Source organism: Coregonus clupeaformis, chromosome 1, assembly GCF_020615455.1.
Source record: "Coregonus clupeaformis isolate EN_2021a chromosome 1, ASM2061545v1, whole genome shotgun sequence".
NCBI classification, from domain to species: Eukaryota; Metazoa; Chordata; class Actinopteri; order Salmoniformes; family Salmonidae; genus Coregonus; species Coregonus clupeaformis.
Genome location: NC_059192.1, coordinates 25,658,987 through 25,684,736, shown reverse-complemented (window position 1 = coordinate 25,684,736; position 25,750 = coordinate 25,658,987). Strand labels below are relative to the sequence as shown.

Below are 25,750 nucleotides of genomic sequence, written 5' to 3'. Positions count from 1 at the left end.
AAAACCTGAAACACCACAATCCTTACACAATTTCTGTAATAGCCTGAGTAAAGACTGCCCCTTTTGGAGGAAAAGGTAAATCAGAGAGCAGAACAAAGAAGCAGTGTTTCCCATACCATTAGCAGTTAAGAGCATTGGGACAGTAACCAAAAGGTTGCTGGTTCGAATCCCTGAACCGACATGGTGAATAATCTGTCAATGTGCCCTTGAGCAAGGCACTTAACCCTAATTGCTCCTGTAAGTCGCTCTGAATAAGAGCATCTGCAAAATGACTAAAATGTAAATGTAAAATATATAGGCAGGAAGGGTCCCCCCACCTTAGAGAGTTTGGCTTCTATTAATTTCAATTGGTCATTTAGATCCTAGTTTGTCTGGATGTTGCTCTAGGGGAAAAGACCAACTAGTCAATACCACTTAGCTCATTATTGTAGCCTACCTGGGGATCCATGCAGCACCTGGATGACATCATCGTAGAGAATGAGGGTGCCTGGCCTCTGGACTAGGAGGTACAGGCTGACCGATGCATACACTGCAAGAGAGAAAAACACCAATGTTAATGAGCGACTGAGTCTAGCTAGCCAATTTCTTACATCTACCCTATGATTTCAGTTCTATAGGAGTGCCTAGGTAGAAGGGGTTAGGGGCACCAATTTGGAATTCAGCCTATTTTGAGAGACAGAGAAACAAAGGATAGGATCACTTCTGCGTGGGTCTGGATGTGGCAGACCAGCCTATTTTTTTTTATTTTTTTTATGTTGACTATTTTAAAAACACCCTCTCCCATTTAATCAGTGGATACAGTTACTATTAGAAGTTATAACATTATAATTATCAACAGCGAAACAATTGAGGCCTGGCAAATATACTTGACTGTAAAGAACAATCTCAGCTAAAGCCCCACACATACAAACCAATTACAGTGCCTTCAGAAAGTATTCATACCCCTTGACGTATTCCACATTTTGTTGTGTTACACCCTGAATTCAAAATGGATTAAAATATATATATATTGTGATGCCACGAGAGGCTACCGCTTCCAGCGGGGTTGCCCAAGTAGTGCAAGGAGTCCAGGTTCAACCAAAACAAGGATTTTTATTAAAGGTCTTCGGCAACTAACGAAATTATAACACAATTCTCTTCTTCCTCCAACCCACCCTCCAGACCGTGTCTCTTCCCTTCCAAAAACCTTCAGCTCATCAGCTCCTGATTGGTTTCAGCTGCGTGGGAAGATTGGCCATAGAGGGTTGGAGTTCCCGACCATACCAGCAGATGGAGCCATAGCTGTCTGGGTTTGCAGCCATCTCAGGGGGATGTAACGTCCCTCCAGGACACAGCCTCTCGTGACATCACACATCCCCCTCCTCGGGACCGACGTCCTCGTCGGGGTAAAGGCAGCGAAGAAGGCATCACGCCGGGAGAGGGCGTCCGCATTGCCGTGTTGCTTGCCAGCCTGCTCTCTCTTCAACTCCTCCACCTCTAGGACCAGGGACTCAGCCTCCTGTTGTCTCTCCTTGAGTTTCTTACTGAACGCATCAGCCTTGGTTTTAGCAGAATTTAGCTTCTGTTGAGCAGCTTTCAGTTCCTTCTCTCTCTCTGCCTCCGCATTCTTCATCTTGTTCTCCAACACCTTGTACTTCTCCTCTGCCTTCTTTTGGACCTCCTTACTACTGCGCAGGGTCTCCTCACACTCCTCGATGGTCCTGCGCAGCCTCTCCAGCTCCTCCGGTTGCTTAGGGAAGGAGCTCTGTTGGAGTTTAGCCTGGAGGATATCTAACTCTTCTGTCTTCATGTCTAACTGTTGCTTTAACAAACGATACCTCTCAGCGGTCCCCTTCAGACCAGACAGTTCTTTGTCCAGATTCTGTAGCTCCGTCTCTGTGTCGGTCTGGGCACCTGCCACCCCTATCAGAGCCCGGGCGGGAGTGAGTAATTCGGAGGATTGCACCGGAGCCTTCCCAGGATGAGTCTTGCCTCTCCGTTTCCGAGGTACTCGGGTTATCCTCTCCTGAGACTCTCTCCAGAGTGGGTAAAAGGCTGGGCAGTCTCGTCCAATTAGGACAGGGACGGGGAGGGAATCAACCACCCCCGCCGTCGTGTGTATGGTTCCCCGTGTGCTGGTCATTGTAAGTTCAGTAATGGGGTATTCTCTGGTGTCCCCATGGACACAGGAAACTGGGAGGACTTTCCCCGGGGTCAGACACGTTGGGCCCACCAAATCCTTACGCACCAGGGTGGCCCGGCTACCAGAATCCAGTAAGGCCTCCACATCATGGTGATTCACAGTTACCGGGCAGGTGGGGGTCGATCTGGGCCGCCATCTACGACTCCCAAGAGCGAGGCAACCCGGTGTGTGGGTGCTGAGCTGGAGGACTCCGCAGTGGGCATAGGTTCATCGGCTGGTTTCCCACACTGCCAGGAGATATGTCCCATCTCCCCACACCGGTAACACTGTCGAGTTTCCCCCTCCTGGTGTACTCTTCTTGGACCCGCCTGGTTTCTGGCTCCCCCTGGAGCCGGGATAAGTCCTGACGTGGCTGGGTTCGAGACCTTGGGGTCCTTTGGACGGGTCCTTCCCATTTGTGGTGGGGCCGCACTCCTGGGGTCTTTTCGGGAAGCATTCAGCATCTCCGCTGTGGCCTGGTACTTTTCCACCGCTTCCACGGTCAGATCAGCCGTGGTCAAGGCCTGTTGACTGATGAACCGTTTTGCCTCATAAGGCAGGGCGCGTAGGTAACGATCCACCACAACGGCCTCCACCACCGCCGCTGCTGTATTCCTCTGCGGATCCAGCCATTTCCTTGCGATTCGGACAAGTTCATGCATCTGCGCCCGAGGAGGTTGGTCTGGTTGGAAGGTCCAACTGTGAAAGCGCTGGGCCATACCAAATTTTGTGAGTCCATATCTGCTGAGGATCTCAGACTTCAGGGCATCATAGTCAGTAACCTGGTCAGGGCCCAGGTCCCGGACAGCATTCAGCGCTTCCCCGGTTAGAAAGGGGGCTAACAGACCAACCCACTGTTGCTTGGGCCAGGCTTCCCCTAGTGGCCGTGGCCTCAAATGCATGCAGGTATGCCTCAATGTCATCGGTAGCTCCCATCTTAGATATAAAGTCACTTGCCTTTATTGGGCGGGTATTTTGGACCACCCTCTGTCTCTGCAACTGCAATTCCTCTGCCTTCAGAAGGTTGGCTTTCTTTTGCTCCTCCAAGAGAGCCACGTTTGCTTGCATCTGGGCGTGCTGGCCAGCAACAAGGGCTTTCAATATGTCCTCCATTTCCAGTCGGCGGGGAGCCTACGGCCAACTTGGAAAACTGGGTGATCAAACCTTCGGTATCCTCCTCTGACATGCACTATTAACGCTTGAGCGTGCCCGTATTCTCCACCATCTGTGATGCCACGAGAGGCTACCGCTTCCAGCGGGGTTGCCCAAGTAGTGCAAGGAGTCCAGGTTCAACCAAAACAAGGATTTTTATTAAAGGTCTTCGGCAACTAACGAAATTATAACACAATTCTCTTCTTCCTCCAACCCACCCTCCAGACCGTGTCTCTTCCCTTCCAAAAACCTTCAGCTCATCAGCTCCTGATTGGTTTCAGCTGCGTGGGAAGATTGGCCATAGAGGGTTGGAGTTCCCGACCATACCAGCAGATGGAGCCATAGCTGTCTGGGTTTGCAGCCATCTCAGGGGGATGTAACGTCCCTCCAGGACACAGCCTCTCGTGACATCACAATATATATATATACAGTGGGGAGAACAAGTATTTGATACACTGCCGATTTTGCAGGTTTTCCTACTTACAAAGCATGTAGAGGTCTGTAATTTTTATCATAGGTACACTTCAACTGCGAGAGACGGAATCTAAAACAAAAATCCAGAAAATCACATTGTATGATTTGTAAGTAATTAATTTGCATTTTATTGCATGACATAAGTATTTGATACATCAGAAAAGCAGAACTTAATATTTGGTACAGAAACCTTTGTTTGCAATTACAGAGATCATACGTTTCCTGTAGGTCTTGACCAGGTTTGCACACACTGCAGCAGGGATTTTGGCCCACTCCTCCATACAGACCTTCTCCAGATCCTTCAGGTTTCGGGGCTGTTGCTGGGCAATACGGACTTTCAGCTCCCTCCAATGATTTTCTATTGGGTTCAGGTCTGGAGACTGGCTAGGCCACTCCAGGACCTTGAGATGCTTCTTACGGAGCCACTCCTTAGTTGCCCTGGCTGTGTGTTTCGGCTCGTTGTCATGCTGGAAGACCCAGCCACGACCCATCTTCAATGCTCTTACTGAGGGAAGGAGGTTGTTGGCCAAGATCTCGCGATACATGGCCCCATCCATCCTCCCCCTCAATACGGTGCAGTCGTCCTGTCCCCTTTGCAGAAAAGCATCCCCAAAGAATGATGTTTCCACCTCCATGCTTCACGGTTGGGATGGTGTTCTTGGGGTTGTACTCATCCTTCTTCTTCCTCCAAACACGGCGAGTGGAGTTTAGACCAAAAAGCTCTATTTTTGTCTCATCAGACCACATCACCTTCTCCCATTCCTCCTCTGGATCATCCAGATGGTCATTGGCAAACTTCAGACGGGCCTGGACATGCGCTGGCTTGAGCAGGGGGACCTTGCGTGCGCTGCAGGATTTTAATCCATGACGGCGTAGTGTGTTACTAATGGTTTTCTTTGAGACTGTGGTCCCAGCTCTCTTCAGGTCATTGACCAGGTCCTGCCGTGTAGTTCTGGGCTGATCCCTCACCTTCCTCATGATCATTGATGCCCCACGAGGTGAGATCTTGCATGGAGCCCCAGACCGAGGGTGATTGACCGTCATCTTGAACTTCTTCCATTTTCTAATAATTGCGCCAACAGTTGTTGCCTTCTCACCAAGCTGCTTGCCTATTGTCCTGTAGCCCATCCCAGCCTTGTGCAGGTCTACAGCTCTCTGGTCTTGGCCATTGTGGAGAGGTTGGAGTCTGTTTGATTGAGTGTGTGGACAGGTGTCTTTTATACAGGTAACGAGTTCAAACAGGTGCAGTTAATACAGGTAATGAGTGGAGAACAGGAGGGCTTCTTAAAGAAAAACTAACAGGTCTGTGAGAGCCGGAATTCTTACTGGTTGGTAGGTGATCAAATACTTATGTCATGCAATAAAATTCAAATTAATTACTTAAAAATCATACAATGTGATTTTCTGGATTTTTGTTTTAGATTCCGTCTCTCCAAGTTGAAGTGTACCTATGATAAAAATGACAGACCTCTACATGCTTTGTAAGTAGGAAAACCTGTAAAGTCGGCAGTGTATCAAATACTTGTTCTCCCCACTGTATATCTCACCCATCTACACACAATACCCCATAATGGGTGGTCCTCTGTAGCTCAGCTGGTAGAGCACGGCGCTTGTAACGCCAAGGTAGTGGGTTCGATCCCCGGGACCACCCATACACAAAAATGTATGCACGCATGACTGTAAGTCGCTTTGGATAAAAGCGTCTGCTAAATGGCATATTATATTATTTATATTATAATGACAAAGTGAAAACATGTTTAGACATTTTTGCAAATGTATTGCAAATTAAATACATAAGTATCTCATTTACATAAGTATTCACACCCCTGAGTCAATACATGTTAGAATCACCTTTGGCAGCGATTACAGCTGTGAGTCTTTCTGGGTAAGCCTCTAAGAGCTTTGCACACCTAAGAGCTATGGACAGTACAATATTCGACACATTATTATTATTTTTATTCTTCAAGCTCTGTGAAGTTGGTTGTTGATCATTGCTAGACTGCCATTTTCCAGTCATACCATAGATTTTCAAGCCGATTTACGTCAAAACTGTAACTAAGTCACTCAGGAACATTCAATGTCATCTTGGTAAGCAACTCCAGTGTATATTTGGCCTTGTGTTTTAGGTTATTGTCCTGCTGAAACATGAATTTGTTTGCCAGTGTCTGTTGGAAAGCAGACTGAATCAGGATTTCTTCTAGAATATTGCCTGTGCTTAGCTCTATTCCGTTTATTTTTATCCTAGAAAACTCCCTAGTCCTTGCCGATGACAAGCATATCCATAATATGTTGCAGCCACCACCATGCTTGAAGATATGAAGAGTAGTGCTCAGTGATTTGTTGTGTTGGATTTGCCCCAAACATTATGCTCTGTATTCAGGACATAAAGTTCATTTCTTTGCCACATTTTCTGCAGTTTTACTTGAATGCCTTATTGCAAACAGGATGCATGTTTTGGAATTCTCGTCTCGCCACATTTTCGTCAACTAAAATGAAAAGTAATTTGTAATAGCTATCATTTTTTTCCATGCCATCTCGTCTCGTTATCGTCATAGTTTTAGTTAGGAAAAATAGGTAGTTGACGAGTATTTTTCGTCAGTTATTGTTGACGAAATGAACACTGCTATGACTAAGGCATTTTCACTTACGAGGGATGCGGCTAGCGTGCCAGGGGACGGAGTTGGTGACATAGTCGTGTTTGGACGCTGAGATGATGACCCAGGTCCCCGGGTGGTACAGGAAGGTCACCCTAAGCACGCCATCACTGCCCGCCTGGCTGGACGCTAAAACAGACCGGTTCCCATGAACCTCTATGGCGGCGTCGGCCAAAGGTGATAGGTCACTGTTGTCGAACACCTGAACTCTGATCTGGACCTCTGCAAAGGAATGAAAACAATCAGTGCTTGAGGGGATCAGTGTGAGTGAGGCGAGGGGCAGAAATTGATCATCTTGATCACATAATTAGTAGTTATTTGGCATGGAGGGTGATTTTTAGATCAGTGATTCTGCGCAGTCTGACTGTAATCGATCTCAAACACGCACAATGGTGCAGTCATAATTCAGCTCTATTGCACATCCTATTGACATTGCGAGAGCTTGGGACTATAAGGTTGAATCTGCAAAAAGATGATTCTGAGATAATTGGCTTAAAGGTTTGAATGGTGTCAGAAATTTTTATATGGTATTTTTTTTAACTTAACAACATGAATTGGGGTATTTAGAGTAATGTATAGGTAGCAGTGGAAGCTGGTTGGAGGAGCTATAGGAGGACGGGCTCATTGTAATGGCTGGAATGGAATTAATGGAACAGAGTCAAACATGTGGTTTCCATAAGTTTGATGTGTTTGTTACCATTCCATTAATTCCATTCCAGCCATTACAATGAGCCCGTTCTCCTATAGCTCCTCCCACCAGCCTGCTCTGATAGCCTAGTTCTGTGCAATGTCCTCTATCTATGTCAATAACAACATTTTGACAAACCTTAATAGTCCCAAACTCGCGATTGCTAACTTGCAGAAGTAAACGTGTGTGCTGCTGGTGTTATTGTTGTTGTCAAAGTCCAGCATTTGGTCTTCAATTGCATATACCAATACAAGAAACACGGCCAACAGATAGAATGGATCAATACATCCGTTCCAAACCTATCCAACTCTGTGAGTGCTGTGTAGCTTCACACCCAAGATATCACATATCTGTTTTTGCTCTGTCATGTTCTCTACTGATCATTTTCTCTCAGAACATTTTGTTTCACATCTTGTTTCTTGAATGCCATAAATATGGGTCATGCTGTGGAGGTTTCCGTGGATACAGGAGTCTCCACTAGATGTGTTTCAAAATGGCAAATAAAAATGCAACTGGAATGGGTGTAGTCCTACAGTATGAGACCTAGGCTGACTGTTAAATAGACATATGTTGCCATTCTTAATTCCCACTTTCTGATAGCTCTAGCAATTCTGTCCAATAGTAGGCTACATGCATGCATTCCCTTGCATATGTTTCCCCTTCTGGCATGCATGCATCATTACAGAGCCCTACTGTTTCAACAAATGTATTTGGTTTGTTTGAGGACACAGGCTCCAATAAATAATTGCTGGGGGTGTATTTATACAATGAATATATTCCAGAGCCAAATAAAGAATATGAAGGGCCTGAATAGAATAGATACAGCAGATTTTTGGGGGGGAGTGGGACTATGCTTTACATACTATATAGGCCTGTTATATATATATATATATATATATATATATATATATATATATATATATATATATATATATATATATATATATATGCCAAGGCCTACATGAGCTGTTTATGAATGCACGAATGGCCGGGATACATTGTTACTGTTAAATTAATTACTATATTGACCCCTGGCTAGCATAGCTGCTAAAGGGACATATATTTAGGACCTAACAAGATAAATATGTGAACACCTAGGCCTATGATTTATTTTCCTCGACTAGGCTGGCTATATGTTTTACAGCGGCACATTTACCATTGTCATGATGAGCCCTTCAAATAGCCTAACAGGGAGAATTGGGTTGTAACAATTTGATAGCCCTATATTGAGTTCTGTGATTGATTTTACTGATTTTACATATCTTCAAAAAGCTGATAAGGTAAAGATTATTTTACCAATTGTTATAAACACATAAGCTTCGTGGCATCACTAGGTATTTCATTTGGTTGGGATGCTCCGAAGATCCATTTGATGCTAAATACACATTGATAAACAATACAATTTCAGAAAAACGGTGACTCGTGTCATTAGCAAGAATCATTTCAAACCAACGGTTGCAATTTCAGTAATATTTGTCAACAAAAGCCATATAAAATGCAACCACTCCCATCCTCCCTCATTGTGCAGCATCCCATATGGCGTGAGCTTACCAAGTGCTCCTTGATCTGAAAGAGATTTGGCTCGCGCCTCCCAGACCGCGGAGATAGAAATAAAGAGGAACAAACGAGAGATGTAGATGGGTGACATCCTTGAAACTACATCTCTATTCCAAGTTCGGTGGCCATACATCCATATTTCTCCCGGAGGGTTACTAGGCTATTGACAATTAATTCTCAGTCATTTCTCGGATACCCACCCCCTTAAATAAGGATGCTGATGTTGAGTCTGAGCTGCCGTCTGTCAGCTATCTCTTGCTTTTATTGTCTGGTGTGGACGCTAGGTTTCACTATACTACCATCTAGTGGTATCGAAATTAAACTGCGATAAACATCTCGAATATGGTTCCGATTAAGAAGTGAAGGAAGGGCAGTTGAATTTGATTTCCCTCGACCCTTTCAAGTTTAATTTAATTTATTAATTATTCTTAAAGTTAATTTGAACATGATTCTAGATTAGCTACTGTTTTTGTGCTTATTGAGTAAAGAAACGTTGGGACTTCCTTCCACTTTGTTTGCTGAAATCCATAGCCTACTTTTTAAGAAAACGTTTATCAAATACAACTGCCTCCTTTCTCGTGTACACTAGCACGCGCCTCGCTTGTGGGCATATGGCAGCACGTTCGATTTTGTGTCAAGAATTTAGCATAGCAAGTTTGTATGAAGGTCTGGTTATGAAATGGGTAAATAGTTGCATCCATTCTCCATTTCATTTATTCACAGGTAAATAGTAATGTACTCTAAAACGCTCTGGTGACAAACAAACTTTACTGCACTGTTTCCAATTGTCCACATGGCTGAGAGAACCTATTCAAGTAAGTAAATACATTTCGAAAATGTAAAAAACCCGATGTATTATTAGCTAACTAGCTACAGTGCAGGCTAACTAAAATGAGCTGCTAACGTAGCTAGCTATCTAGCCGACTTTACATACTGTATAGATAGCTAGCGAAGTGAATATCACCAGCAAACTAACTTCATATTAGCTAGCTATCTTGATGTATTCATCACTGTAAAAAAACAAACTCCAAACGCATTTGTAGGTAACGTTAGCTAGCTAACAGCCATGGAGGAGGGTGAAAGGATAGCAGCCCCAACTGTCAAAGTGAGAGTAGGCTATTCTGTATAGGGCAGCCAGGTACTTTTGTGTAGTTCCAGTCCCTAGAAGTGAGGACGGAGATAATAGTAACCTAATATTCAGTGCGGTCTAATTTGAGTATAATGAAGTCTGTTTCTTTTGAGATTTTCTGTCCTCAGATTCAGAAAGCTGTGAAAGCCTGTCTGCAGATGAAGAGGTCCCAATGAAGAGCAGTGGTTCTCAGTCCTGGTCCTGGGGACTGAAAGGGGTGCACCTTTTTGTTTTTGCCTTAGCACTACACAGTTGATTGAAATGATCAAGTCATCAACAAGCTTCAAGTGGTATTTATGTATTCATTTGTGATGCTGTCCTTGATATGATCATGCTATTGTCACATGATACACATGCACATGTGTGTGCACATGCATCTATCCATCCAATGTTATCAAATCACATTTTATTTGCCACATGCGCCGAATACAACAGGTGTAGACCTTACAGTGAGATGCTTACTTACAAGCCCTTAACCAACAATGCCGTTTTTTAAGATAAGAAAAAAAAGTGTTAAGTAAAAAATTGATAAGTAAAAAAGATAAAATAATTAAGAGCTGCAGTAAAATAATATAACAGTAGGGAGGCTATATACAGGGGGTACCGGTACAGAGTCAATGTGCGGGGGCACCGGTTAGTCATGATTTGTTATAAGGGATATTATACTTTATACCACAATGACCTGGTGATGTAAAAGTCTAATAATTTTTTGTCATTTAGCAGACACTCTTATCCAGAGCGACTTACAGTTAGTGAGTGCATACATTCTTTTATATACTTCAAACCCACAACCCTGGCGTTGCAAACAACATGCTCTACCAACTGAGCTACATCCCTGCCGGCCATTCCCTCCCCTATCCTGGACAACGCTGGCCCAATTGTGCGCCGCCCCATGGGTCTCCTGGTCGCGGCCGGCTACGACAGAGCCTGGATTCGAACCAGGATCTCTAGTGGCACAGCTAGCACTGGCCTTAGACCACTGCACCACTCGGGAGGATAATGACATTATCTTCCATATTCCTACAGATACCTTGTAACTGGAGATTCCTTCAAAATGATTGCCTACAGTTACTGTGTAGGGCACTGCAAGGTTGGGTGACCAGGGCCATTCAGGTGTGTGAAGGCTACCTGTGACCTGTATAACTTAATCAGGATGAACACAAGGACCAGGAGGGGATCTGCAGCTCTCCGCCGTGTGCCAGAGAGGTCTGCTGCTCTGCAGGATGTTTAAAGATGGAGGTCAACAATGCAGCACGGGAGGTAATCCGTGTGCGGGAGATCTTCACCTCCTACTTCTTCGAAGAGGGTGCTGTTCCCTGGCAACACCATAGACTACACTATGCACAACCAAATGCTATTTTAAGAGCCATCCACATTGCAATAAGAGTATTCTTCCATTTACTTAGCTATGTCAACTGCAGTTATTACATTCCCAGTTTATCTCCTTTTGATTTCTACTTCTCAGGTGAGGATGCTGTTCAGGTAAGGGTGATGTCTGTACAAAAACAAAACAGGCTCATTTAAGAGTCACCCATATTAATTTTTTTTAGAACAATTAGACACCCTATAACCCACATCTACACACCTGTGTATCAATCTGATTGATGGGTTGTGTTGTGCAGTAAGCAGGTGTATAACTGTGGCTCCTTCCACCTTCAAAGAATAGGCAAGATGACCAACCACGGAGAATAGTAAGACACTTCATTATTTATATTTATATAACTACGCTATATTGTTTGTCCTCGTGTCTTTTACACTCTTTCGTACACCTCTATACCCACCTCCTCTTTCTTCCTCTGTTTTTATAATGCACACCAGTTGAGCATTGAAGTACAGATTTAATTTATATTTACAATATAATATTACAATTATAATGTTTATAATGCATGTATTATGTATTTATAACACTTGGATAATGAACTTCTTTCAAAAAAGTGTTTCACATTCTCTACTGGTTGAAATTAAGTCTCTCATTTGATGAAATACTACACCTATCCGGTGTCCTCAGATCAATGCAGATGAAGGGAGTTTGATATTGAGATGAACCGGTTTTAGAGTATTTACTTGATGCATAGGAAGTGTAGTGTACTGTTTTTTAAAGTCTGTTTCTATATATGAATTACAAATCAGCCTTTAACTACTTAAATCATGTTTCTAGTCTATTGCATAGTTACAATGTGAAACCATTGATGTCCCAGGACCAGGATTGGTAAACACTGTTGAAGTGTATAATTGTAATACATACATGCAGACAAAGTGTTAATTAAAAGACTGGAGTTTGATACTAATGGTATTGGATATGACTGAAAAAGAATGTCTCACAGACATTCATACCTGAACTGCACCTTTATTTGCCAAGGTAGAGTACATGATCAGTGAATATATTCAATGTACAGGCTACTATGTGGGGATCTCATGCATGGTAATAACTACATATATATACACACACGACTTGCATCCTTGGCACAAAGTTATATTATATTCTACTCAATCCATAGGCTTCATTAATGTCATTCAGACTGTTCTGAAGTTGATACAACCAGCTATAATAGCTGAGGTTCATAGCTAGGTTCTGAACTAATATTTATACCAAACGTTTTAGAGTCCATACACAGATCGGCTACATAGCTAGCTACACATCCATAAGCATTCAGGTATTTTTTATCATCCATAGTTAGCTAGCTACGTTACTTGAGCTGCATTGCATAGCAAATATCAGCAAGGCAAGCTTACAAAATTGTACATTCAATTTGCAGTTAGCTAGTTTTCTCCCAACATCGGACACCCCCTAACTTCGGACACTCTAGCGGTTGGAGGACTAAATCACCTCGAGCTCAACATTTAAATGGACTGGAAAACAACGTTAAGTTTTGCGACTAAAGACACCCTTCTAGCTAGCTGACCACCGATTTTCAGTGCAATTTATGTAAGTTAAGTTAGGTTTTGAGAGTTTTCAAAAAAAATTATATACAGTATCTCACAAAAGTGAGTACACCCCTCACATTTGTGTAAATATTTGAGTATATCTTTTCATGTGACAACACTGAAGACATGACACTTTGCTACAATGTAAAGTAGTGAGTGTACAGCTTGTATAACAGTGTACATTTGCTGTCCCCTCAAAATAACACAACACACAGCCATTAATGTCTAAACCGCTGGCAACAAAAGTGAGTACACCCCTAAGTGAAAATGTCCAAATTGGGCCCAAAGTGTCAATACTTTGTGTGGCCACCATAATTTTCCAGCACTGCCTTAACCCTCTTGGGCATGGAGTTCACCAGAGCTTCACAGGTTGCCACTGGAGTCCTCTTCCACTCCTCCATGACGACATCACGGAGCTGGTGGATGTTAGAGACCTTGCACTCCCCCACCTTCCGTTTGAGGATGCTCCACAGATGCTCAATACTGTTTAGGTCTGGAGACATGCTTGGCCAGTCCATCACCTTTACCCTCAGCTTCTTTAGCAAGGCAGTGGTCGTCTTGGAGGTGTGTTTGGGGTCGTTATCATGTTGGAATACTGCCCTGCGGCCCAGTCTCCGAAGGGAGGGGATCATGCTCTGCTTCAGTATGTCACAGTACATGTTGGCATTCATGGTTCCCTCAATGAACTGTAGCTCCCCAGTGCCGGCAGCACTCATGCAGCCCCAGACCATGACACTCCCACCACCATGCTTGACTGTAGGCAAGACACACTTGTCTTTGTACTCCTCACCTGGTTGCCGCCACACACGCTTGACACCATCTGAACCAAATAAGTTTCTTGGTCTCATCAGACCACAGGACATGGTTACAGTAATCCATGTCCTTAGTCTGCTTGTCTTCAGCAAACTGTTTGCAGGCTTTCTTGTGCATCATCTTTAGAAGAGGCTTCCTTCTGGGACGACAGCCATGCAGACCAATTTGATGCAGTGTGCGGCGTATGGTCTGAGCACTGACAGGCTGGCAGCACTCATACGTCTATTTCCCAAAGACAACCTCTGGATATGCACGTGCACTCAACTTCTTTGGTCGACCATGGCGAGGCCTGTTCTGAGTGGAACCTGTCCTGTTAAACCGCTGTATGGTCTTGGCCACCGTGCTGCAGCTCAGTTTCAGGGTCTTGGCAATCTTCTTATAGCCCAGGCCATCTTTATGTAGAGCAACAACTTTTTTTCAGATCCTCAGAGAGTTCTTTGCCATGAGGTGCCATGTTGAACTTCCAGTGACCAGTATGAGGGAGTGTGAGAGCGATGACACCAAATGTAACACACCTGCTCCCCATTCACACCTGAGACCTTGTAACACTAATGAGTCACATGACACCTGGGAGGGAAAATGGCTAATTCGGCCCAATTTGGACATTTTCACTTAGGGGTGTACTCATTTTTGTTGCCAGCGGTTTAGACATTAATGGCTGTGTGTTGAGTTATTTTGAGGGGACAGTACATTTACACTGTTATACAAGCTGTACATTCACTACTTTACATTGATATACTCAAACATTTACAAAAATATGAGGGGTGTACTCACTTTTGTGAGATACTGTATGTACACATTTTGTGAGACACGCTGTATATTGTAAAATTCGACTGCGCAACAGACCACACATCATTTAATATCCAACTTTTTACCTCTGAAATATAGCTAACAGATTTTCTAATGTTGGTAGCTTAGTTGCTAAATGTTGATAGAACTGCTAAGACAGCAAAAAGGAAAGAAATTGTAAGCGTTAGATAATACATATAACGAAAACAGCTGAATGTTGTCAAGCTTTACCTTATCAAAATTGGAGTCCTCTGACGGAGGCATTTTGCACAATCTGCAAAAATGTATTTGGAACTTTGAACCATGAACTTTTTGACACCTATCACTGTTGTCTATGTTTCATATTACAACAGCTACATAGAGGCAGTATTTAGTCAAATGTTACAATGTATGCATCAATAATAAACTTATTGGGACACTAATTTTCAATACAGATAACATCAAATGCTTTAGCTAGCTAGATTCTTTACATCCACTGTTTCACAAGACGACAGCCTGGTTTGCTGGTTGTTTCAGGAGTCCCTAAAACATTAAACAAACAGAATTACAATTTCATACTCAGTGTCACAACGCCAATAAAGCTAGCCAGCTAGCTTGCTAAATAGCAATTTCCGTAAATTAACTTTATGACAGAAAAATATGCATAATCGTTTGTCTCTACATTAACTAACATATTCCTCTCAACTGTACATTTTTTGCATGAATCATTATGACGTTATAATTACTTACATTTGCTTCTATCCTAGTATTTTTGTCAGCCGTTTTTGCTGACGAAAGTCTCCAGCCTTGGGTCACATAGCGTCAAATTCGTCATGGGAACCACTCGATATGATTGGTCATCGCCCAGTGGTCGCCGCTGGTGATTTGCATAAAGTTGGGAAAGTAGAACTTTTTCACCACCTCCCACACGCCACCGAAAGGTCCCCCGCCCTCTCCGCTTCTCACAGCTTTCCTTCCATTGAAAATGAATGGGAAGCGGTGTTTCACCGCGTGCTAGTGTGCACGGGGCATCTAGTAACACGGCGCAAATGCACATGTGCAAATCAAATATCAACAAGAAAACAGTTGATTAAAAACATATGGAGATCAGCAAACAAGTACAGAGGACAAACATAGGCAGAAGGTAAGCGTTTCATCATTTTTTTTAGTATTGACCTTGGGCGAATCGATGTAGTCAGATATTTACATTCTAGTCATTTAGCAGACACTCTTATCCAGAGTGAGTACATTTTTCATACTGGCCCCCCGTGGGAAACGAACCCACAACCCTTGCGTTGCAAGCGCCATGCTCTACCAACTGAGCTACAGGGGACTATGAATTCCACAAAGCCTGGTCTCTGCTCAACTCCATTGGTGGAGTTCATCAGAACCTTCCTTCATCATGGAGTTGAGTTGTGTGCATGCATGTGTGCTAGCATCTGTGTGTCTGTCTGTCTGTGTGTGCATCTGTCTGTCCACATTTTCTCTGGGATATACTGTATATGTTGAAGAGCAGGTGAGAAAAATATTCTGCAATTTTTTGTTTAGGTTACAATACATAACGTGCTGGGGGCATCCAATCTCCATAGATACATGCACAGGTTTAATCATTGTAAATTGCTGTTCCTTTTTAGAGTAGAAGATCCTAAAGGGTATGGAAACCCCAGTAGGCCTAGAGCAGATGACCCAGTGGCAGTTTAAACTGGCTGATCAGCAATGGAGGGAAAGACCTCTCACAAGTACACTATATATACACAAATGTATGTGGACACCCCTTCAAATTAGTGAATTCAGCTATTTCAGCCACACCCGTTGCTAACAGGTGTATAAAATCGAGCACACCGCCATGCAATCTCCATAGACAAACATTGGCAGTAGAATGGCTTTACTGAAGAGCTCAGTGACTTTCAACGTGGCACCGTCATATGATGCCAACAAGTCAGCTTGTCAAATGTCTGCCCTGCTAGAGCTGCCCTGGTCAACTGGAAGTGCTGTTATTGTGAAGTGGAAACGTCTAGGAGCAACAACGGCTCAGCCGCAAAGTAGTAGGCCACACATGCTCACATAACGGCACCGCCGAGTGCTGAAACGCGTAGCATGTAAAGATTGTCTGTCTTCGGTTGCAACACTCGCTAGTGCCTCTGGAAGCAATGTCAGCACAAGAACTGTTCGTTGGGAGCTTCAGTAAATGGGTTTCCATGGCCAGGCAGCCGCACACAAGCTTAAGATCACTATGTGCAATGCCAAGCGTCGGCTGGAGTGGTGTAAAGCTAACCGCCATTGTACTCTGGACTGATGAATCACGCTTCACCATCTGGCAATCCGACGGACAAATCTGGGTTTGGCGGATGCCAGGAGAATGCTACCTGCCCGAATGCATAGTGCCAACTGTAAAGTTTGGTGGAGGAGGAATAATGGTCTGGGGCTGTTTTTCATGATTCGGGCTAGGCCCCTTAGTTCCAGTGAAGGGAAATCTTAACGCTACAGCATACAATGACATTCTAGATGATTCTGTGCATCCAACTTTGTGGCAACAGTTTGGGGAAGGCCCTTTCCTGTTTCATTATTACAATGCCCCTGTGCACAAAGCGAGGTCCATACAGAAATTGTTTGTCAAGATCGGTGTGGAGGAACTTGACTGGCCTGCACAGAGCCCCGACCTCAACCCCATCAAACACCTTTGGGATGAATTGGAACGCTGACAGCGAGCCAGGCCTAATCGCCCAACATCAGTGCCCGATCTCACTAATGCTCTTGTGGCTGAATGGGAGCAAGTCCCCGCAGCAATGTTCCAACATCTAGTGGAAAGCCTTCCCAGAAGAGTGGAGGCCATTATAGCAGCAAAGGGGGGGACCAACTCCATATTAATGCCCATGATTTTGGAATGAGATGTTCGACGAGCAGGTGTCCACATACTTTTGGTCATGTAGCGTATGTGATGCTTTAAAACTCTTCATTCTCCTTCTGTAGCCTTGTTAACAATGAATATACCATGTTCAGCTTTTCACTCTTTTATTAGATTAAAACTATTCCAAATCGCATGCATTTGTGTTCCATATTGAAGGTTTGAGCTGTTGTTCAAATGGAGGAATCAAATCCTCTATCGGATCAGGGATGACAAAGATCAGAGTTTGTTGAATGGTCCAAAGTCATTCCCACCTACCTGCAGAGCCCTGGACTTAAAGGGGCAACATTTCGGACCAAACATCCAGTTGTTGAGAAAGCGTCCCACTTTTTTCTCCTCCCTACTGAAATTGTTAACTGGTCCGACGTCAAGCCCAGCCACCTGCAGAGCCATATACAGTGCATTCGGAAAGTATTCAGACCCCTTCTCCACATTTTGTTACGTTACAGCCTTATTCTAAAATTGATTAAATAAAAATCTCCACTTACTGTGTGAGAAGGAGCGTCATCTGAAGCTCACCAGCGATCTGGCCCGAGACATCCTGTGTGAATTGGCCCACGTCTTGCATCTCCAGGGAGGTTTGAGGAGGGAGATCCTCCTAGACACAGATGTGCCTTGAAGTTTGAAGCGTTATCGGCAGACATCTCCTGGACAACCTGAGACCTCCAGACCTGTGAAGCTTTTGGGACTATGCCAGAGGATTTGATGGACCCTACCTCATGCCACCGATGGCGAGGCTCTAACAGCGCCTGGGAAAAGTCACCGAGATACAGATTCCAAAGCTTCACCAAGGTAAGACAACTTATGACAGCAGTACCATTGATGCTATAAAGGACAATGTGTATCTGAAATGGCACACTATTCCCTATGTAGCGCACAACTTTTGACCATGGCCAATAGGGCTTTAGTGCACCATATAGAGAATAGGGTGCCATAAGTGTGTCAATCCAGTCACCATTCATCTCTAACATGTATTGTTAACACTGATCATTCCTCTCTCTGTTCCAGCCCACTATTTGAAGACTTCCGAGACAGGCCTGCAGAGCCTGAGTGATGCGAAGTTAACCCTTGCTAAACATACACAGCTGAAGAACCAGATGTCCCAGAGCACGAGTCAGTTCTTGCGAGTGAACAAGTGTGTTGAAAAGATGCTCTGGATAGCCCCCTTGGGCTCCCGAATGCATAGCTCCCGAGTGGCGCAGCGGTCTAAGGCACTGCATCTCAGTGCTTGAGGCGTCACTACAGACCCCCTGGTTCGATTCCAGGCTGTATCACAACCGGCCGTGATTGGGAGTCCCATAGGGCGGCGCACAATTGGCACAGCGTCGTCCGGGTTTGGCCGGTGTAGGCCGTCATTGTAAATAACAATTTGTTCTTAACTGACTTGCCTAGTTAAATAAAGGTAAAATAAAAATTACATGCTCTACTTTATTATTATAATCTGAAGTGGTAGCAAAGGACAAATGCTTATGCCTTACTGACGTCACCTTGACATGAAACACACTTTTGTCATGAATATATAGCTAGCTACTGGTATGCATATGTATTAGTAGGCCTAGGCCAAATTGCTACTGCAACCTACGCATTTTTTAAGTAGGCTAGATTACTTATTATTGATTATTAAATTAAGTGTTGCAATCAAACTACGTAATTTTCCTATTTTTTCCTTTCTTGTTATCATCTTTTCTTAATGACTTTAGGAAAGATATTCTAGTTGTAAATCCATCTCAGATGTTCGTGTCATTTTCTGAACACCAGAGGGCACTTACATAATAGCCTATTAATGTGTAACATACAGATGCCATATCTTAGTTTGATCACTCTGTTGTCGCAGAGAATCTTCATGGAAAACAGGAAATTCAAATTATTTTTCTAACAGGGAAGACATAGAGACAGGTCTCTTTTCCAAATGTGCCCTGTATAATACTATATAAATATACACATTATACACTATCTATATTAAAAATACAAAAAGTCATGGTAAACACAAAAATCAGCCAGAAAAACTGTTACATTCCTCCACAAATAAGTTAAGAACATCAAGATGAAATGTATTTAGAATTCTGTTCCAGCAAAACGGTGCATTAAAACTAATAGCAGATTTACCTAGCTCGGTGGAGATCCTAGGAACCTCAAGAGTTTACCAACCCTGTGAACGGTTTAGGCAACTCAGGTGTCTATACTTCAACAGCAAAGTTAGACAAGACGGAAGTTTATGAAGTAGGGCCTTGTAAACAAAAAGGGAAACATTTAGAGATCTATAGGTCTTTAGCGAAGTCTAGCCAACCTTTCGATACAGGATTCAGTGATGAGTGTCAAAACTGTCGCCTGTAACAAAACGAAGGGCGCTATGGAAGATGGCTGTCACGTCTACCCCAGCTCCGGCATTCGACGTCGCCGGTCTACTCACCACTGGTCCTGACAACCCATCATTACGCACACCTGCACCCCATTATGAGACACACCAGGACTTCATCACGCCCTGATTACTTTCCCTTTATCTAGCACTTCGTTGTATCACCCATTAGGTAGTATTGTTTCCTGTTTTTCATGTTTAGACGCTACTCCTGTTTTTGTATTCACTCCATGTTCGTTCCTATTAAACTCACCGACTGCGCCTGCTTCCTGACTCGCTGCGTCTCCATTACAATGCCATCCAAAGGTTTAAGAGTAGTAGTAGCAGCTGCACTTACATAATATCACCATAATCAAGAACAGATAAAAAGGTTGACTGAATAATCTGCTTCCTACTGCTTAGAGAAAGGCACGATCTGTTTCTCTAGAAAAAGCCAACTTCTTAGAAAAAGCAAAATCTTAGCTTCTTAACCAGCTCATCTAAATATTTTTTAAACGTCAAATCCATATCAATCCAAATGTGCAGGAACACGTTCGATTAGAGAACCATCTAATGAGTGAACATGAAACATATCAGTATGGATGACGGATCACCACCTCAAGCTGAACCCTGGCAAGACGGAGCTGCTCTTCCTCCTGGGGAAGGACTGCCCGTTCCATGATCTCGCCATCACGGTTGACAACTCCGCTGTGTCCTCCTCCCAGAGTGCGAAGAGCCTAGGCGTGACCCTGGACAACACCCTGTCGTTCTCCGCCAACATCAAGGCGGTGACCCGCTCCTGCAGGTTCATGCTCTACAACATTCGGAGAGTACGACCCTGCCTTACACAGGAAGCGGCACAGGTCCTAATCCAGGCACTTGTCATCTCCCGTCTGGACTACTGCAACTCGCTGTTGGCTGGCCTCCCTGCCTGTGCCATTAAACCCCTACAACTCATCCAGAATGCCGCAGCCCGTCTGGTGTTCAACCTTCCCAAGTTCTCTCACGTCACCCCCCTCCTCCGCACACTCCACTGGCTTCCAGTTGAAGCTCGCATCCGCTACAAGACCATGGTGCTTGCCTATGGAGCAGTGAGGGGAACGGCACCTCTGTACCTTCGGGCTCTGATCAGTCCCTACACCCAAACGAGGGCATTGCGTTCATCCACCTCTGGCCTGCTGGCTCCCCTTCCTCTGCGGAAGCATAGTTCCCGCTCAGCCCAGTCAAAACTGTTCGCTGCTCTGGCACCCCAATGGTGGAACAAGCTCCCTCACGACGCCAGGACAGCGGAGTCACTCACCACCTTCCGGAGACATTTGAAACCCCACCTCTTTAAGGAATACCTGGGATAGGATACAGTAATCCTTCTACCCCCCCCCCCCACAAAAAATTGTAAAGTGGTTATCCCACTGGCTATAGGGTGAACGCACCAATTGGTGAGTCGCTCTGGATAAGAGCGTCTGCTAAATGACGTAAATGTGCCCTTGAGCAAGGCACTTAACCCTAATTGCTCCTGTAAGTCGCTCTGGATAAGAGCGTCTGCTAAATGACTAAAATGTAAAATGTAAATCAGCAAAGGATTCCTGCATAGCTTTAAAATCTGACTAGTTTTGGCACAGCCAGATCAACAATCAGTGCAATAGCATACATAATAGTGTCATCCACATAGTTTTTATTTTTTATTTTTTAGATTGACCAATGGTGTTTATATGAATAGTGAAGAGAACAGGTCCCAAAATCGGCCCCTGTGGTACACCTTTAAGTACTTCAAGAAATTCAAACTTAACTCCATCAATCAAGATGGCCTGAGTTCTGTCATTAAGATGACCATGAACAGGCGTCAGAGCTCAGGCCTATCAATGACAATTTATTCAATAAAATAGCATGATCAAAGGAATCAAAAACTTTTGACAGGTCCACAAACATAGCAGCACATTTCATTTTAGTGTCTAAAGCATTGACAAGATCAACAACTAAAGTGGTTGCTGTAATAGTGCTATGCCCAGGCCTGAACCCTGATTGGTTTTTACATTCAAAATACTTTTCTCAGATACAAAAAAGAGCAAAGTTGTACATTTACCAAAGATTCAAGAATCTTAGCTAGCCAAGGAAGCCTTGAAATGGGGCAATAATTATTAAGACCACTACTATCCCCGCAATTATGGAGTGGCAGCACAATATCTGAATTACATACTTTAATTAAATGCATTAATGATTGCATTGTTTCCGTAATGATGCCAGTGTCTGAATTAATTTGTTATGGCAGACAGGAGGAAGTAGAACCCTTCAGAGATTTGACAGTTTTCCAGAATTTAGCCAGGTTCCCATTACAATCCTAAAGAGCAGTTACATAATAATCAGATTTAGCCTTTTCGATTTGTCATACACAATGTTGCTTAAAAGCTTGCTAATTCGGGCCTAAGCCTGTGTTCCTGGCCTTGACCCTAGTGTCATCTCTTTTATGAATGACTTCTGATCATTCCAGAGTGTACCAGGCATTCGATCTACCTTTAACCCTTCATTTTTGGAAGGGAGCATTGTGATTTACATATATTCTATGAAAACCCGCACTCTCTTTCTGGCTTGCTCAAATGCTAAAGCACCAGACAGATAAATATCCTAGTACTGTAGGTCCTACTACTGCGACATTCAAATATACAAAAATGTATCTGAAATGCAGCCATTCACATCAACAACCGCCATTTTATATAGCTTAATAACACAAAATAGATATTGGTCTCCAGTACGACATACGACATAAGTGTATCCGAAATGAAGCCCTAGGCTACACCTAAACTATAGCCTACTGTAGCCTATCAAAACACATTTCTCATTAGAAATTAGCACTTTTTAACAGGAAATTATCCCACACCTGTATCAATGTATGGACTGCCAGACAGTTGCACAGTGTGTATTTGAAAGTATACTCTGACACTATTTGAGAGATAGTGGTACTGATGTATCCTCAGATGTTAGCCTATACCACACCAGTACAAGTCTGAAATATGATGAGCACGAAGAACACAACACTCATCACCAGTAAATAGGTCTTGTTACCATTAATACAACTACTTGTGTTACCATTTTTGGAAATACAATTTAGTATTTATAAAGAAAGGGTCCATACCCCATTATACGTATTTTTTTTAAACAAGTTTGTCAAAGACCGTCAATGTTACAGTCTGACTAAGCAGGGCCAGCCCTAACCTTTTGGGGACCCTAAGCGAGATTTGGTTAGGGGGCCACCCACCTCTGTTGACCGCAGAGAGAAACATTTTATGTTTAAAGTTAATAAGTGCAATTCTACACATTTTGCAGTGGCACTTGGAGAAAATGTTGCAGTCTTAAAGCAAATGTTCTGCAATTCTACACATTTTGCCATGGGGCGGAGAAAACATTTTAGAAAACGTATAACTCATTTATTGCAATTCAACCAGTGGCTTCATTAGGCCTGGGCTTCTGGGGATTCAGCCAAAATGTTTTTGGTCCAGCCCAGAACCTTTTGATGGTTACAATTATTTTTATTTTTTTCAGTCAGATATGAGTTTCCATAACCACAGATCACTTGTGCTATGCAGTATAAAACAAATACATGTATAATACAATATATTGCACTAGGCAGTAGCAGACACTGCAAGAAGCCACTGGAGTGACACACTGCCGATTTGCAGAGATTTCACAATGCAGTCGACCGCTCACTTCCTTTGACCCCTCCCCCACAGCACTGGTTAGATGTCAATGTCGTCACTCAGCAAAACGCCTGTCAGTCAGAGTCTGCAGCATAGCACAGAGCAAATATGGATATTTTGAACTTCTTCCGAAAGAGAAGCAAAAAGAGCAGCAGGTTGAGGCAGCAGTGAATGAGGTGGAGAGGCCAGAACAGCCAGAAAGTCAAAGTGCAGCAGCAGCAGAGTAAGCCACAGGCTTGTGCAGGGTTGATGGTAGCTAACTAGCTAGTCTCCCTCAGCATAATGGTTGGCTAATGCTACTAAGCTAGCGTTAGCTCTCAGCTTCCTTAAGCTATTGGGTGTCAGTCCGAGTTATTTAACAGTATATTTAGTGAATGGGCAAGCTAAGGATGTTGATATAAGTCATGATATTAGGAAAAGTGTTTACTTCCAGCGAGTGTATTTGATGGGTTTAGTTTCTGTAGTTAGCTTGGCTGGCTAGTTCGGTAGCTACTGGCTGGCTAGCTAGCTGAGACCGAAGAAATGAGAGAACGTTTTTCTGACTGAAGCGCATATCTTTTGACAGTGACAGCGCCCCCCTGTGGACTGAAACTGAACTTTACTACAATATTATATTTAACCCTGTTTAAAATTAGCAATGTTGAGGCGGTAGAACTGACTAAATGAAATTAATCATAGAGGTCTTAAAACCTATTACATTCTACAGGTAAACATGCTTGGCTCATGTCTGTTATTTCCATATAGGCTATGTAACTATTTGTTTAAAAAAAAAAAAAAAAAAAAAAAGACCCATTATTAAATTGGTGAAATTATTTAATTGAGTTTTTATTTTTATTACTATTTTTATTCACTTACTGTAGCTACTTACCTTTTCTATTGTTGTTGCATTGTCGAGAAGTTAACCTACAAGTAAGCATTTCATTGCGCTGTGTACTCCATGTATATCATGTGTATATGACAAATAAACAAACTTGAACATGCCACAGCTTTGTGTTTAGATTGTAGGTTAACAAAACATTGAAAATGCATAGGCCATTAAGCTATGTGTCCTCAAATGTTATGTAATCTAAAAATCTCACATTAGCTGGTAGAACTGACAAATTGAAATGAATCAATTATAGAGGTCTTATAACTTATTCAATTTTACAGGTTATTTTTTGGGGCTCATGTCTCTTTATGTTCATATAGCATAGGGGCTATGTAGCTTCTTATCTGTCATGTTTGGAGTTGTGTTGTGCTGTTATACGGGCATTTGAATTTTTCTTTACAGTTGAGTTGCCCTGGTCATACGTTAAAGAGTAACGTTAAAGAGCAACTGCCCCTAAAAACCAACTTCTCATTTAGAAAACAGACTATGTGGCATCGATATGAGTCAGAAACCTTTATTCTACTGTCAAAATTGCCTACAAAGTTTAAATAGGATAATTTGCCATAAAGTCAGTCTCCTCCAAAACACTTATGGTCGTCACTGCATCACAACGTAAATGAAGGTTGGGTTTGTTTCAATCCTGCCCACAGCTGGCAGCACACAAGTAATCATCATTTCGGAGTGCAGCTGCAGGCAACCCAATCGTAATACCTGTGGTAAATTGGGGTTGACTTTGGATATCCCTATTTGTATTTGTATTTATTATAGATCCCCATTAGCTGCTGCCAAAGCAGCCGCTACTCTTCCTGGGGTCCAGCAAAATTAAGGCAGTTATACTTTTTTTTTTAACATTACAATACATTCACAACAGATTTCACAACATATTAAGTGTGTGCCCTCAGGTCCATACTCTACTACCACATATCTACAACACAAAATCCATGTGTACGTGTGTGTATAGTGCGTATGTTATCTTGTGTTTGTATGCATTTGTCTGCCTATGTTTGTGTTGCTTCACAGTCCCCTCTGTTCCATAAAGTGTATTTTTATCTGTTTTATAAATCAAATTTTACTGCTTGCAAGAGTTACTTCATTTGGAATAGAGTTCCATGTAGTCATGGCTCTATGTAGTACTGTGCACCTCCCATAGTCTGTTCTGGACTTGGGGACTGTGAAGAGACCTCTGGTGGCATGTCTTGTGGGGCTAGTTAGGGACCATCGGTAAATTACACAATATACATGGGACAATATGTTAAAATTCATTTACATTGTGTAATTCATTGACAGTCCCTAACTAGCCCCGGAGATAGGCTATCCAAAGTCAAAGTCAGGTCGCACACCAGCCGACTGAAGCTAATTGGCTAAATCATTTGGCTAACTCTTTCCACCTGCAAACACACACGAGACAACCACATTAAACCACACCCAAAACCAACTCACGTTTGAATTCAGTAATGGCTGCTATCATTTCTTAATTAACCAAATCTAAAACAAGGCCAAATCAGGAAGTGCAGTCGCCCTTTAAAATGAACTAATGACATGTTGCACCTCTACCTTGCTACCTTTCAGATGAGCCAAGGAAGAGGACAGATGAGAACAACAGGCCAGGGGAGTACTTAGAACAACAGCAGC

General features: G+C 43.2%; 1 protein-coding gene and 1 long non-coding RNA gene across 2 annotated transcripts in view; one reads left to right on the top strand and one right to left on the bottom strand.

The window, feature by feature from the left end:
- LOC121563515 (protein FAM171A2) overlaps nucleotides 1-8,924 on the bottom strand; it is a 29,548-nt gene extending 20,624 nt beyond the window's left edge. The window contains exons 1-3 of the mRNA XM_041875422.2: nucleotides 8,681-8,924; nucleotides 6,436-6,663; nucleotides 437-529 (exon numbers count right to left, since the gene is read on the bottom strand). Of these exons, the coding sequence (XP_041731356.1) occupies nucleotides 437-529; nucleotides 6,436-6,663; nucleotides 8,681-8,819 (460 nt within the window). The 5' untranslated portion in view covers nucleotides 8,820-8,924. The remainder of the gene's footprint in view (nucleotides 1-436; nucleotides 530-6,435; nucleotides 6,664-8,680) is intronic.
- Nucleotides 8,925-15,257: 6,333 nt separating this feature from the next.
- LOC121582281 lies at nucleotides 15,258-18,466 on the top strand. Its single transcript, XR_006003341.2, has 3 exons — nucleotides 15,258-15,465; nucleotides 17,801-18,018; nucleotides 18,235-18,466. It is a non-coding gene; the product is annotated as an uncharacterized LOC121582281 (long non-coding RNA).
- Nucleotides 18,467-25,750: the final 7,284 nt, after the last annotated feature.